At 44.3% G+C, this 16,158-nt stretch overlaps 1 protein-coding gene across 7 annotated transcripts in view; it reads right to left on the bottom strand.

Moving 5' to 3' along the window:
- The window catches only part of STXBP4 (syntaxin binding protein 4), a 211,224-nt gene that overhangs the window by 165,327 nt on the left and 29,739 nt on the right, over nucleotides 1-16,158 (bottom strand). For all 7 annotated transcript variants that reach the window (XM_061615297.1, XM_061615301.1, XM_061615300.1 and 4 more), the window contains exons 5-7: nucleotides 6,250-6,356; nucleotides 5,452-5,638; nucleotides 2,250-2,328 (exon numbers count right to left, since the gene is read on the bottom strand). In XM_061615297.1, the coding sequence (XP_061471281.1) occupies nucleotides 2,250-2,328; nucleotides 5,452-5,638; nucleotides 6,250-6,356 (373 nt within the window). The remainder of the gene's footprint in view (nucleotides 1-2,249; nucleotides 2,329-5,451; nucleotides 5,639-6,249; nucleotides 6,357-16,158) is intronic.

Below are 16,158 nucleotides of genomic sequence, written 5' to 3'. Positions count from 1 at the left end.
TATGGACAAACACTCTGAACTTCCATCACAACCTCAACCACTATCCATGTGTCTCTGGAAGTCCCAAAGCACAAACTTCAATATTACAGGCAGCATAAGTAATGGCACATGGTAAATGATTGATAATAAAAGATACCCACAGACAACTATACCCACCTCCACAGATCAAGCAAAAGACAGACAACAAGCATCCTTGTCCCTCTGCTCACTAACTTCATGTTTTATTTACCATCATTCATTGGCCCAAAACATATTCTAATATATACTAACAGATGTGAACACCACAATAAATTGTGCCCGCGTGCGTGCGTGCACACACACACACACACACACACAGGAGCAGAGATTGAGAGGTGAGACAAAGATTTACTACCATCCATTGTCTATGGTTGAGTCCCTGCCTCAATTTTTCTTCTGCAGATGCAAAAGAAAAATGCAAGGCTCTTTCACATCCAGTTTACATCCCTAATATTTACATGCTGGATTTGTATATGTGCAACATTTGTGGATTGGAACATACTTAAGTTTCTATGGCAACTCAATCTTGAGATAGGCTGGTGTTATTTGCTATGCTGTGCCAAATGCGGCTATTGATTACTAATACTATAAGCTTGGCAGGTTTTTCAAGCTACCTACTTCCAAGAAAGTCTTCCCACATCTATTTGTCTGCCAGAGAACCTCTGTGAAACCTCCATAGAACCCCTCTGCATTGCAGAGCATTCTGGGAGAGTTCTAGAGGGTAGTCTTCAACCTATTCTAATCTGCAACTCACCTATTACCCAAGCATAAGAACATAAGAACATAAGAAGAGCCTGCTGGATCAGGCCAGTGGCCCATGTAGTCCAGCATCCTGTTCTCACAGTGGCCAACCAGGTGCCTGGGGGAAGCCCGCAAGCAGGACTCGAGTGCAAGAACACTCTCCCCTCCTGAGGCTTCCGGCAACTGGTTTTCAGAAGCATGCTGCCTCTGACTAGGGTGGCACAGCACAGCCATCATAGCTAGTAGCCATTGATAGCCCTGTCCTCCATGAATTGGTCTAATCTTCTTTTAAAGCCATCCAAGCTGGTGGCCGTTACTGCATCTTGTGGGAGCAAATTCCATAGTTTAACTATGCGCTGAGTAAAGAAGTACTTCCTTTTGTCTGTCCTGAATCTTCCAACATTCAGCTTCTTTGAATGTCCACGAGTTCTAGTATTATGAGAGAGGGAGAAGAACTTTTCTCTATCCACTTTCTCAATGCCATGCATAATTTTATACACTTCTATCATGTCTCCTCTGACCCGCCTTTTCTCTAAACTAAAAAGCCCCAAATGCTGCAACCTTTCCTCGTAAGGGAGTCGCTCCATCCCCTTGATCATTCTGGTTGCCCTCTTCTGAACCTTTTCCAACTCTATAATATCCTTTTTGAGATGAGGCGACCAGAACTGTACACAGTATTCCAAATGCGGCCGCACCATAGATTTATACAACGGCATTATGATATCGGCTGTTTTATTTTCAATACCTTTCCTAATTATGCATTCCTAATTATGCATAATTAAGCATGCATTTGGGCTTCCATTTCTTAATTTTTTAAAACTGTATATTTGTATGGCAATAGTGTTGTTGTTGTTGCAACCCACCTTAGACCAGGCCATGACCCACTAGTGGGTTCTGACTCATCAGTTGAAGGGTAATGTTGTAGAGCACACTCATGAAGGGTGAGCTCATCCACTCTTACTGACATTCTCAGGGTGGAAGCCTTTGTATAAGCTTCTGGAGAACCCCAAGTTCCCTGAAACATACTTTAAGAGCTATTTACATATATTTGTTTGGCATTGTGCTGCTCTTCCATTATGGAATTCTAAGTGGCAGACATGGGCTTCCCAGATGGCCTCCCATTCCATGTATTGGCTAGACCCAGACCCACTTAGCTTCAGAAGGGTTGCTGCATCATGTGTCTGAGACCACACCCTGGTGCCTACAGTACCAAACTACAGGCTGTGAATGCTATAGCTGTACAAGCCAAAGAAGAACAAGGAAAAGGTGGATCATCCTTGTGTCAAGTCATCCCATAAAATAATAAACAGTCATTATATTGGAAAGGGACTGTTGGACAATCTATTCTTTTTTATTCTTTCATTCACATTAGAGAAAGGGCCCGTAATAAAACCTTTTTTTAAAAAAAGGAAAAAACTCATTACACGATACTCCCATGAAGAAAGTAATAGGAGAAAAAATGATGAGAAAGCAAGCAAGCAAACACTTACCCCCAGCAGACGCATCAGCGCTACTGTTGTTTGCAGAAAATGCTGAACATTGTTCTGTCTTCTTGAATCCAACTTTCGTCTATGAAATAAAAAACGCAAAATAAGGAAGTGCCGTTTACTGAAATAGGTCAGGGACCATACTAAAAACACATGCCAGTACAAACCACACACAAATAAAAACCACTGGCTGATTACAGAGAAGAAACCTGGTTATCTTCATCTAATCTTAAGATGAAGATACAAAGCATGTAATATAACAACTAAAAATCAGCCTATAAAGCCAACTGGTTACCTTCACAACAGGAAACCTCAGCCTATACAGCAAGGTTAACCAATGCCTTTGAAAGAGTGGTCTGTGCTGATTATTTTTCAAGTAGTTCCAGAACAGCTGGAATGCCCACCATGATTATTTAGCTTTGCTTCACCAGCTAAGAAATCCCCCCCCTCCACATCAAGTAATGTAGTGATGTAACCATGCTGCAAGGCCCAGAGTTAACTGCTACATAAGAAAAAAGAGCAGGCCAAAAGGAACTTAATTCTGCAGGCTTGGCCAGTCCATGGTCACCAAGCAGCTACAAATAATGAGAGAGTGCATTCCACCAGAGATGTGGACAAGCTTAAGTACTGCATGGCTAGTAAAAGGGCACTCCCAACTGAGGGCCCCTAACTAAGGAATTCACTCTTTGCAATCTGCCAGATCCATGTCTACAAAAAGGCGCCAATAGTTTTTGCTTCAATAGATTTAACATGCTCCCCACTCTACCCCACCTCGGCTCTGTTTCAGGACAGATCTCTCTTGTTAGCTTTACACAGAGAATGGCTATAGTGGCCCTGAGAACAGAAGATCCAAAGCAGGCACTGGATAACATTCATTACCCCCAAACACATGGAACTTTCCCATCATGCAATGTATAATCTGCAAGGCAGATCCCTCTCCTTTTTGACAGAAAACAGCAGCTTTGAGGATTTCAGTGTTGTGTGCCGTTTCATAGGATTCTAGAAAAATTAATGGCTTTTAAAGTACTCCGTCTTATACATAACCGGGCAAGCATATCTAAGGCAGAGCTTCTCAGATCTAATGTAATGTATGGACCAAAATGTTTTGCTTTTCCCCTTCTGTCCTCCTTCTTCCAAGGAAGCCATTTCCTCCCAACAGTGCTAAAAATGCATTTATTTACAGTGCAATCCTATGAATATTTATGTGAACGTAAGTTCCTCTGTGTCTAATGGGAATTTACTCCCAAGTTAAATGTGCTTAGGACTGAAGATCTAACTGGACTTTCCAAAAGGTTCATTATAGATATCTAAATAAAAAATAATAATTAAAAAAGAACACCTGGCTGAACAGAATAAAAACGTTACTCAGTTTGTTGAAGTTTCTCCATCCAACGCAGCATGCCTTATGTTAGATTTTTATTTCCAAGAGGAGCACATTTTTCATGCACTGCTTTGCTTGGGGGGGGGGCACTTGACGATTTAATGTATTTCTTCAAGCCTCCTTCCCTCCTCCACCTTAAGTCTGACAAAAGGATGCTGCCTGTGGGAAGAAGCTACAAAGCATGCCTGCCAGAGGAACTATTCATCCCCCATAGGTGTGTGTGTGTGTGTCTTCCCTCAACCATTTGAACTGAGGAAGAGGTCAGTGTATCTCAAAAGCGGTCGTGGTTCATGAGCTTGCCTACACAAAAAAACTGTTGCCTCATTTCTTCCAACAGACTAATGCAGTGACAACAACTTTAGTGAAAATGAAATTGAATTTTTCTTAAGGAAAAGGGACGGGGAGATGAAGATTTTTTTAAAAAATGAACCAACATTAGGTGTGCTTGTGCATTGGGACGCACACCGTGTAAACAAAAGCCTGCAAACCTATACGCTAGGGACAGGCAACCTTTTCTTGCTGTTAGCCGTAATTGTCTGTGGGATACATACCGGTAGTGGATATGGGCCAGGTTGGTGCTAAAAGTGGGTGGGGCCAGAGCCAAAGGTAGGTGGAGCCACTCCTTCCCCCTTCTCCCTTTTTCTGCCACAACTCCCACCCCCCATTTTCCCTTCCTTGTCACCCACATAAAATTAGGCTGAGAAACAATGGCTGCTCAAGGTTGGCAGATTGCTCATCCCTGCTATCCACACTTACCTGGATGCAACTCCCACTGAACTCAAAAGGACTCACTTCCAAGTAGGTATGTACAGGACTGCACTGTCAGGTAATCACTTGCCCCAACCAAAGGAGAAGACTGTTTCTATCAGCAGACCAATGCATAAGGAGTTCAGTGAATTTATTTCTGGGAAGAGAACTGGCTGCCTATTAAATTATTTAAGTTCTGCTTGATAATGCTAATTATCCAATTCATCACTTCATTTGCTGACCAGAGTCTCTTTGTCTATAGCACTGACAATCTACAGACTTCTCATACCTCCTTATACATTAGGGCCCTGCTTTTTGGTGTTCTGCTAATACGGCACCAGCAGGGTGATCAGCTGTAGTGCAGGGAGCTCCAGCTGACAGCGCTTGGCCCCTGAAGCTCCCCGTGCTCCAGCTGACAGCGATCAGCTGTACTGTAGAGCTGATGGCGCACTATGTCCGACTTTATGGCAGGTTTCGCTTTTCAGTGGGGGCCTGGAACGTAACCCGCTGTATAAGTGGGGTCCTGCTGTATTTAAAACCTGATGCAAAAAATGTGTTGAAAAGGGAAACCTGACAACTGCCTCATCAGGACAGTAACTGACTGAAATTAAACATGAAAACGTGTGCTGTTCAGTTGACAGCGCAGAGCACGGAAGTTACTGTTGTGTAAGTGTTGGCACCTGCTCTTCCCCTCTTCCCTGTCTCTTTCCCCTTTTAAAATTGTGTTTGTCAGAAAGGGCATGTAATTATTTCAAATTGTGAACCATCTTGAGAGCACTGGCAGAAAGTCAATGAAATAAAGACTTGTGTTCAAAATCCAAGCACAGTGAAAGGCAGCGAAGGAATTTTGGTTACCTATCCATAAAGTGAGAATAATCACTTCCTAAGTCCATGGAGTTCCGATGTGTATTAATGTGATAAAACACTGTTAAGGCATTCTGCCTACCATGTGTACTTTGATTATAACATGTATTATAATCAAGGGTTATAATAGTCATTTTCCAAACAAAAACACTTCAAAAGGAAAGTTGAACTCTTATCTGATGACCCTGAAAAAGAGTTAAAAAGGATACTTACCAGATTCAGAACAGACACATTTGAAGCAATGTTCTCATTAGGAGACAAAGCTGGACTAAACACCAGTGGAGTATGTTGCAATCCACATCCACCTAAAGGTAACTGACTAGAGGAGGGCGGTGCAATTTCCACTTGACTGGGAGCCGGTTCATGTCGAATGAAAGCTATCTCCCAAGAAGAGTTAGATCTAAAAATGAAGAAAAAGGTTCTACACAGGTATCATATGCTGCATTCTTCCTGTAACTGCATGATAAAAAACAACTTTGAATCCAGTGATTTCCCAACACTACTTTCGTAGTTGTTTCTCTCTTGCCCTCCAAGGGTCATAACTCAGTGGCAGAGCATCTGCTTTGCATGCAAAAGATCCCACATTCAATCCCTGGCATCTCCAGGTAGGGTTGGAAGAAACCCTGACCTGGAACCCTGGAGAGCCACTGCCAGTCAGTGTAGACAATAGTGACCAATGGTCTGACTCATTAGATTACTATGGTCCACCATACACACGCACAAAGTTTAGAGACAGCTTCCAATATGGCATATGAAGTTGCTGTTAAAGAGGTAAAAGTCCTGCGTACAGACATCTCTTCCAGCAAAAGTATCAGGATTTATGCCAACAAGCAGGGGCTTCTTTTTCACTGCTTCATTATGCTTGGTATTTTAGCATTTACATAAATACACGTTCAAAATCATCTCTGTAACCATAAGGGCTAGATACATAAATTGACCAAAACTAGAACAGGAAGACAGCTGGTTGTAAAATGCAATGTTGCAGGTCCGATTTTATAGTACAGTTGTTACCTCAGCTTTGTTCTGTTGATTAGGCTTCTTGCTTCTTCATAGGTGATTCCAATCAATGACTCCTTATTAATGAAAACAAGCTGGTCCCCAGGTCTCAGTCGACCATCCTACCAAGAACAAGGACAGAATTAAGGACTGTGAAAATCTGTACTAAAGAGGTCAATGCAAACTTTTCAAATTTACAAACTCCCACAGAAAGTCGGATTGTTCACTCTGACAAATTGTAAGAGACACCTTTGGAGAAGGGGCTGGGCAAGATCGATTTGACAGAGTGCTAGACTTGGCCTGCTCTCTTTAAACTGTGATGCTGTAAGGGGCTGGTACAATCAATTGCCCTGCTCGAGCAGGCTGCTTTTTCACTTTCTTATTTTGCTCCCTGCTCACATCCCCAAGGGATGCTATCTCACTCATTCACCTTCAGGAGGATCTGCTATTTTGCAGAGCCATCACAAACCTTCCCAGGGAAATACAGCATATAAAACCTACTGATAGCAAAAACAAGTCATACAGCACACTCACTGTGAGCAGCTATGACAGCAAAAATAGGTTTTAAAAAGAAGCTGATGCAGACAAGCTAGTAGTGTTTACCAGCTCAGAGCAGCCCAAGCAAGCGCTCACCTTCAAGAGACTGGATTGCTTTTTAACATACGCACTAACTGTGTATGCAAGGGAAGGGAACTAACAGCGCTTTATGTGTCATGGTAGGGGGAGTGTTTTGTACATTTTTATGAATTATGTTAATATAATGCATGCTTATGCTTTGATATGGTTGCCTATTAGCTACTGGGCCAAGTTCAAGGTTCTAGTTTTGGTGTACAAAGCCCTATACAGCTTGGGACCAGGATACCTGAAAGACCGTCTTATGCCTTATATACCCAGTTGATCACTGCGCTCTGCAGGTGAGGGTCTCCCAGGGGCGTCACTACCGGGGTGCGGAGGGTACAGACCGCACCCGGATGACACCCTGAGGGGGGTGACACCCAGAGCCACCCCGCCCCACGCCGTTGCCCGGCAAAGGAGCCAAGAAGGGCTCCGGGTCGGCACAGCCAACTCCTCCTCGGAAGCGGGCGGGCGAGACTGAAAGCAGGCGCCCACTCGCTGGCGGTGAAGCCGGGATGGGCCTTCCACCGCCAGCCTGGAGTGCGTGGTGAGTGTGTGCACGCATGTGTGCACACACACAAAACCAGCCACCCCCGTCCATGCACCTGGGAGGGCGCGCGCCCCTCCGCACTCCCGCTAGTGACGCCGTTGGGGTCTCCTGCAGATACCATCTTATCAGGAGGTCGGTTCCGCACAACATAGGAAGCAGACCTTTAGTGCAGTGGCACCTACCCTTTGGATCCCCTCCCCTTAAATATTAGGCAGGCGTCAGGTCTGTTATCTGTAGACCTTCCTCTTTCAACAAGCCTTTTAAGTGGAGACCTTATCCCAGTCTGCTTCTGTTTTGGAACACATCTTAAAAGCTTTTTAAAAAGATACTTTTAAAGATGTTTTCTTTCAATAATTTTTTTAAGATGTTTTGTTGTAAAAGTCTGTTTTTATGATGTTTTAGAGTGTTTTTAGTGTTTTTGTTTGGTGCCCTGGGCTCCTGCTGGGAGAAAGAGTAGGATATAAATCTAATAAATAAATAAATAAATAAGTTGTAAGTCACTTGGGCAAGCAACTAACAAGTCTAAATAATACTAACACTAATAACATTGCCCTTCTATGGATTAGGATGCAGGAGCATGTTTGGATGCTCCTGGGACACTCCCCCCCTGCCCAGCAACTCTCAGCTTGTTGATAGTTTATATGTCAGAAGAAGAAATTCTAGCAGAGCCTTGTCCCTGACATATTAGTTATCTATGTGCAAGGAGTTTTACACATGACGGCCTATTAAAAATGTTCATACCCTTAACAGCATTCTGAACTGGTCCCAGCAGTGCTGTACCGTGTGTGTGTGTGTTTTGGAATGTGCAGCTCAGTCTGTCAACTCTGCTTCTGATTTAGGCAAGCACTAAAATCTAGACTGCCATAGCTATTACCAATACTCAAAAGTGTTGTTGCTGCTGTTGTTGTTATTAATTTAATTTATATCACACCCCTTCCTTCACTGGGCATAAAATTGGTCAAAAATCTTAGTTTTGTTTTAGAATTAAGCCACAGACATTTTGTGAGAAGTTTCTGTACCAGTTAAGCTAGCTCTGAGCTGGATTAAGAGGCATAGGGGCATAAGTGATCCAATTTCAAAACGTTATACATACAACCTCAGCGAACATGTGGACCAAGCAGATGCAAACGTGGCGAGCCTGAAAGTTTTTACACCAATAATTTAGTGTGTGCCTGAAGAGAATGGGGGTGGGTGGGGAGAGGGACAACAAGGCCAGAAACAGCACTTCTGCATTCAGCTCAAACTAATATGCAGCCTTCTCCATGTCACATTTCTGTTTTGCCAAGTTCTGCATCTAAAATTAAAAAGAGGCCTTCTAAGTGTTATTAGTCTCCGTCAACCCATGCATGGGCTTTAAAAAAATAGATGCAAGTGAAAATTTAGTCCACTGGGATTGTTGCCATTAGAACAATGGAAATACCAAGTCTACAGATCGCTTTTAAATAAAGCACACAAGTACTTCACACAGATGTTCACTCATCCATCCCTATGTGTATGACAACCCTGCAAAATGGGGAGGCTTATTCCCAGCACCAGTCCTTTTTTTTTCTTGTAAAAAATGAGGTGTTGATACTCACATCTTGATGTCTTTTAAAATGTCTCTCCCACCACTTCCCTACTGCTATGCCCTGCTGCTGGTCCTGTTTGTTGATTTTCCTCATTCACTCACTCTCACTCTCTCTCACACACACTCACTCACTCTCTCACACTCACTCTCACACTCACTCTCACACTCTCTCTCACACTCTCTCTCTCACTCACTCTCACACTCACTCTCACACTCACTCTCTCTCTCTCGGCTAATAATGACAAGCAGCATTCTCCACAACTAGGGAAAATATACAAGATGGGCAAATCACAGTTGTTCTTGCACACATACAGATCAACAGACACACATGCATATCTCCCTGTCTCTGTCTGAATTGCTCTTAAACATACAACACACATTTCACACAATCACACATGTGTGTCTCCCTCTTCTCTCTCTGCCCAGGTGCATCTCTCTCCCTCCGCTATACATACCTTCTTTTCTCTCACATGCACACAGACAACATAAAGATCTCCCTCCCATCACATACACACCACATCTGTTCCTCTCTCAAAAATCACACATATATACCTCTCTCAGTCACACACACAAACACACACACACACCAATTCAGAAAAGCTCCTCGCTTGGGCAAAGAAAGCAGCCACCACCAGCTCCACCTCGCTGGCAGACAATAAAAGCCTGAGCATGTGCACACACCACACACACACATACTCTTTCCTCCTCTCCCCAACAGTAAACAAATAACAAAAGCAAGCCCCAGCACAGGGTGAAGGAGGCACTGAACATGGGAGGACACCCCTGCTCCTTACTTTCCTTTCCAATCTTTTTGCAATAAGCAAGCCCCAGCATGGAGCAAAGGAGTGTGGGGGGGATATCCTCCACTTTCTTGCACCTCCAACGGGATGAAGGAGGCACCTGCTGCTGGCACGAACAGTAGCAGCAGCCTGAGCATGCAGGGAAAACCTCGCTGCTCCTTCCTTCTCTCCCAACTTTTTTTTAAAGCAAGCCCCAGTATGTGACCACCACTGGCTGGAAGAAAGCAGCGGCATGAGCAAAGGTGCCAGTACTCTGTTCCAGAGCGTTCCGCCAGAAAAAAACAAACCAGAACTAAAGCAATATTGCTATCCATGATGGAGAAAGAATTTGAACCCAAACCCACAGGGTAGAAAGTGTCACCATGGAAGCAAATATCCTCCCCTTCTCCTAGAGAGGCAGCAGTGGAGGGGGGAAGGCACTATAGAGATTCTCCAGGAGTCTCTGTTTTACAGTAACTGGCGATCTGGGGCTATCCCAGAAAGATACCAGATTGCGAGAGTAGGGTTATAGTAAAACTGTATTAATCAAATAAAGACAGCTGTGGCTGCTGGGGGCAAGGAAAAAGAAACAATGGGGGAGTCAGGTGGGGGTCTGAGCGAGAGGCTGTGGGCTGGATTAAGGGCCAAGAGGGCAAATCAAGTGTACACGCACACAGAGAGAACCCAGATATGGGAGTGGAGGGAGGAAGGGAGAAAAGAGTGATTACTGAACCCTTTTCCTATAGTATGAGGATGGAAGGGGTGCTACACATTTGCTGGATCACGTATGCAAGCAGTTCTCAAACCTTTTGCAGTGGAGGAACCCTTTCATTTTCTGCAAAACGTCCAGAGAATTCGTGCAGTAAAATCTTTTTAAATGAGTTTTTTTAAAAAAAGAAAAAAGGCAGGTTGATTATTGGGACAGCAAGCACGGCAGCAGCCAGGCACAGTGGTGACTTTTACAAGCAGCAACCTTGACCGCAGATCTCCTCTGACTGGAGAAACCTTTCTTTTGTTTGCCATCCTTAAAGCTCCTAACAGGGAGAGTTCTCATCTCTCCATAAAGGAGCAGCATATTTTAACCCTCGCTGCCAGGCTGCAGCAGCTGGATGGAAAGTGCTAAGAAGGGGAGAGGGAATTCCCATGAGAATTGCTTGGTAGGGCGGTGTTGCTTCCCTGGCTTCCATGCATCGTGGCCAGTTACCAAGAGGAAGAAAGGTGAGGTGGCAGCAGCGGACTGGCTCCACTGCTGTGCCTGCACTGCACAAAGATGGCCAGCTGCCTCGCTCATCCCCTCTCGGAAACCAGCAGAGATGCACAGTGCTGGGAAGCCAGGAAAGCAATACTGCCCTGCCCATGCTGCCCTGCCTGGCTGCTACGAAAACCAAGGTGAGGGAAGGAAAAAAGGAGAAGATATTGCCAGGACAATTGCCTGAGCAGTGCATTCAGTCCCCACGGCTGCAGCTCCCTGAAAAACACACACCGCCTGCACTGGTCAGCCATTACAACTTCTTTCACCGGGACACCCCACGGACTGCTTTGCAGAACCCCAGGGTTCCATGGAACACAGTCTGGAGAAATGAAATGTACACAACAGAACTATGAACTGATTTTTTTTATTACCCCCCCTCCCCAAACAGCACCCCACATACAAAGGTATATGCATTGCTCTGCTTCACAAGAAGCTAATGCAGGTTGGTTTGCTTTCTTAGATGCTGATTTATAACTTCTGCTACTGTAGTGCTGAGCAACAACATCTCATTTACTCTCCGATACTTTTTTTTTTTTAACTAGGGCAAAATACTTCTCTTTCATCCGCCAGTGACAACCAACCCAAGCGACAACAGTGACCTCTGGTGGTAGTGGTGCCAAATAGCACATCTCCCTTTGGAACCTATTTTGTAGCAGAAACTCCCGACTGCCTAAGCAAACTGTGGGACACATCTCTAATGTAAAAAAAGACAACTTATCTTAACATATTAAAGGGAAGGGTAAACAACTGTAAATGAGTTTCTTTAGATCAACAGACTCTGAAAAGGGAAACTAATAATAATACCCAGAATGTTTATTGATCTAGTGACCAATCCAACCATTCGGAAAAAGCAAGATCATCAAGCATTTTAGACCTAATATCAATTACAATGTGTACCAAATGTGTACTTTGGACACATAATGAGAAGACATGATTCATTATAAAAGACAATAATGCTGGGAAAAACAGCAGGGAGTAGAAAAAGAGGAAGGCCAAACAAGAGATGGATTGATTCCATAAAGGAAGCCACAGACCTGAACTTACAAGATCTGAACAGGGTGGTTCATGACAGATGCTCTTGGAGGTCGCTGATTCATAGGGTCACCATAAGTCATAGTTGACTTGAAGGTACATAACAACAAATCAATTACAATATTTAAAAATTCAGCTATATTTAAAATAACAAAGGAACCATTTAAATATACTTCCAAAAGAGCTGCATCAGATCTACCTGGGAAACACCCCAGGATGAGGTGCAGAAATCTATCCCTCACACCCTTGTAGAAACTACAGTACAGAAGCATGTATGCAATTGTTTCAACTACGCCTGTGCCACATGGGCAAAATCTCTAGTCACGAGGTATACCTTGGAAGCATCCTTCCATCATCATAAGAGGGCATGGCATTGACCCTAGCCAGGAAAAATGATCTCCTATAGTTTGGCACAGAAAGTTTACTTAAATAAAGGGTGCATTCATTCCTAGGGGTGTCACAGTGCTAGGGCTGCAGGGGAGCAAGAATGATTGGACAAGGCTAACAAACTCTATCAACACCCAAAATCCTCTGTTTCATCAAAAACTTAGCATGCAAGCAATTATGTCTGCACAGCTCTGCGGAGGAGAAGCCAAGAAGAGAGATCTTTCATGACAGAGCTTTTATCCATGAGAAAATAAATTGATCTCTCAGAGTCAACTGAACATATAAATCCACCTTTTTGAAAAGGGAAACTTAAAAACCGTTAACAGCCATGAATATTCTATGTTATAGCCACCACTCCTGGCCCATGTCAGGTCAAGTCCAAAATTCTTGAAAGTTCAGGCCTGGCTTGACATGGACTCAAGTTGTCCCAGTTTTCTGCCTTGAGCTGTCACCACTAGGAATGGATGAACTGTCAATTTCAGTTCTCTCGGTTTTCTAATTTTCCCAGTCTTAACTTCAGTTCTCTACAAGCATTTTTATTAGCAGGAGTAACAAATGAGGCAATAATGTAACACAAAAGACAGACATGGCTTCAAGAGGGTATAAACTGGAGTGCAGTTTCAAAGATTGGGGAATTAATTGTACTGCACTGTTTGACACTGGTAAGACTTAAATGGATTATCATGCTCGGTTGTGGGCATAAACATTCAGGAGGGGTGATGAAAACTTGGATTTGGCAGGGCACAACGAAGATAATCAAGGGAGACCTTTATGAGCAAAAGCTAAGGGGATTGGTGCGTTTAGGCCAGGGAACAGCTGGTTAAAAAGGACTATGCTGATGCTTTTGTAAGTATTTAAGAGATCATAGAAATAAGGAATGGGAACAATTGTTTATCCTATCCACTACTAATAGGATAAGCAGGGGCATCTATTGTAAACATCAAGAGATTTTTTTTAAAAGTGAAAGAGGTTCTGCCGTGGAACAGACTGCCCAAGTAATGTGTTAACTCTCGCCCCTTGGATAAGTTTAAAAAAACTGGACAGATATCTATAAGAGATGTGCTGAATTCCCTTCCTTGCAGCTAGGATGGCCATGCATCCTATTTTACAAAGGATAATCCCCAGTTTAAAAGATTGTCTTTTCCAAATCTAATTTAAAGACAAAGAACCATAAGAAAGAGAGAGCAGGGTGCTTGAAGCTGCCTATCAACAGTTAGCAGCACCTGGACAGCAGACTGAGCAAGCACACAGGTCACCTGGTCACTGTCTTCAGCCCTCAGTTGAGATGTATTGCATTTCTATTTAAATGACAAGGTGGCATACAACTGTGACTGTCTGCTGATGGAAGAGAATCTCCCAGTGGAACAGGGAGGGAGGGACTTTTTGGCAGTCACCTCTCTCTCCTGCAATTTTTGGCAGTCCCCTCCCCCTCTACAGATACATGGGGCAACACAGGTGGAGGGGGAGGACATTGCAGTGGGGAGGGAGATTGCTGAAAGTGACCTAGCTCCCCATTTCTCAGATGGATTCCCTTCCGTCAGGGAACACTTATCATTAGATACCAACCCCAAGGCAGTATCTGATTAACTCATCCTGTCAATGCAAGGATTACTTCTTGGGGAACAGAACTCCTCCCTCTTCTCCCCACATGTGTCCCGCACCCTCTCCTAATCTGGTCTAGTGCACTGTCCCCCAATGTACTACAACTCCCACCATCCTTGGCCATTGGCTAAGTTGCCTGGGGTTGATGGGAGTTACAGCCTGACAACATCTGGAAAGCCAAGGTTGAAGAACAGTGCCATAGAGTGTTAGGGGCAACCCCTAGAACAGATTACAGTGGCGCACAAGGGGAGGTGAGGGGGGTAGTTCCATAGCACCAGCAGTAATACTTGTGCTGGTGTAACGGGTTAGCTTGATGCTGCCTCTATAATTTAAATCAAAATTTAAATCAAATTTCATTTCATTTTTTTCATTTTATTAAATTTATATACTGCCCATAGCCGAAGCTCCCTGGGCGGTTCACAACAATCAGCATAAAATACAATAAAACACATATTTAAAACAGTTTTTTTAAAAGCTTAAAATTTAAATTTAAAACAAACATTTTTACACATACTAAAATGCCTGGGAAAAGAGGAAAGTTTTAACCTGGCGCCGAAAAGGTAGTAATGTCGGCGCCAGGCGTATCTCGTCAGGAAGACTATTCCATAATTCGGGGGCTGCCACTGAGAAGCCCCTCTTTCTTGTCGCCACCCTCTGAGCCTCCCTCTGAGTAGGCACCCGGAGGAGGGCCTTCGATGCTGAGCGTAGCGTACAGATAGGTTCATATCAGGAGAGGCGTTCCATCAGGTATCGTGGTCCCGTGCCGTATAAGGCTTTATAGGTTAAAACCAGCACCTTGAACCGGGCCCGGAAACATATAGGCAGCCAATGCAAGCGGGCCAGAATTGGTGTTATATGTTCGGACCGCCTGGTCCCCGTTATCAATCTGGCCGCTGCATTTTGCACGAGCTGCAGTTTCCGAACCGTCTTCAAAGGCAGCCCCATGTAGAGCGCATTGCAGTAATCTAGTTTAGAGGTTACCAGAGCATGGACAACTGAAGCAAGGTCATCCCTATTCAGATAGGGGCGAAGTTGGGCCACCAAACGAAGTTGGTAAAAGGCACTCCGTGCCACTGAGGCTACTTGATCCTCAAGTGACAGTGAAGGTTCTAAAAGAACTCCCAAACTACGAACCTGCTCCTTCAGGGGGAGTGTAACCCCGTCCAGAACAGGTTGAACATCCACCATCCAGTCGGGAGAGCCTCCCACTAACAGCATCTCAGTCTTGTCTGGATTAAGCCTCAGTTTATTAGCTCTCATCCAATTCATTGTCGCAGCCAAGCAACGGTTCAGTACATTGACAGCCTCACCTGAAAAAGATGTAAAGGAGAAGTAGAGCTGCGTGTCATCAGCATACTGATGGCAACGCACTCCAAAACTCCTGATGACCGCACCCAGGGGCTTCATATAGATGTTAAAAAGCATGGGGGACAAAACTGACCCCTGTGGAACCCCATACTGGAGTACCCAGGGTGTCGAGCAGTGCTCCCCAAGCACTACCTTCTGGAGACGACCCGCCAAGTAGGAGCGGAACCACTGCCAAGCAGTGCCACCAACTCCCAAATCAGCGAGTCTCCCCAGATACATCTCAATAGAGTAGGGGTGACCAGGTGACCTGTATGCCTCTCAGTGGACACTTCTCCCTTTCTTAAATGGACACTCTTCACTGAAAATCACCCATAATAGTTTCAAAAGCTGCATCTATAAATATAAATTCCACATCTGTGTTCTCTTTTGACCCTTTTCATGGTGATGCATAAGCAGCCACTCTACTTGGGAGCACAGAGCTGGACGAGTTCAGACAACCAACATGGTGCCTTCTGGATTTTGTTGGACTACGAGGCCCGTCATCCGTGACCATTAGCCAAGCAGGCTGGGACTGATGGGAGCTGGAGTCCAACGACATCTGGAGGGCCAGCCCTGGACTAGATAACGAAGCAGCCCATTTCCACATTTATATGGCACAGAAAGAAGTTTCCATTGTGGAACCAGAATAGGAGACCTACAACTGCCACCTGTAAAGGGTGTAACCCTAAGCAGTGCTTGTTTCAAGGCACAATGTTTGAAACGTAGAACGTAGTTCTGAGTAAGCATGTTTAGGGCTGAAGTATACCAGTATGGTATTAATAAGTGACAGAGA

This window comes from Rhineura floridana, chromosome 3 (genome assembly GCF_030035675.1).
Source record: "Rhineura floridana isolate rRhiFlo1 chromosome 3, rRhiFlo1.hap2, whole genome shotgun sequence".
Classification (NCBI taxonomy): domain Eukaryota; kingdom Metazoa; phylum Chordata; class Lepidosauria; order Squamata; family Rhineuridae; genus Rhineura; species Rhineura floridana.
Note: the sequence above shows the minus strand (reverse complement) of the source record. Positions and strands in the feature narration are given on the sequence as shown.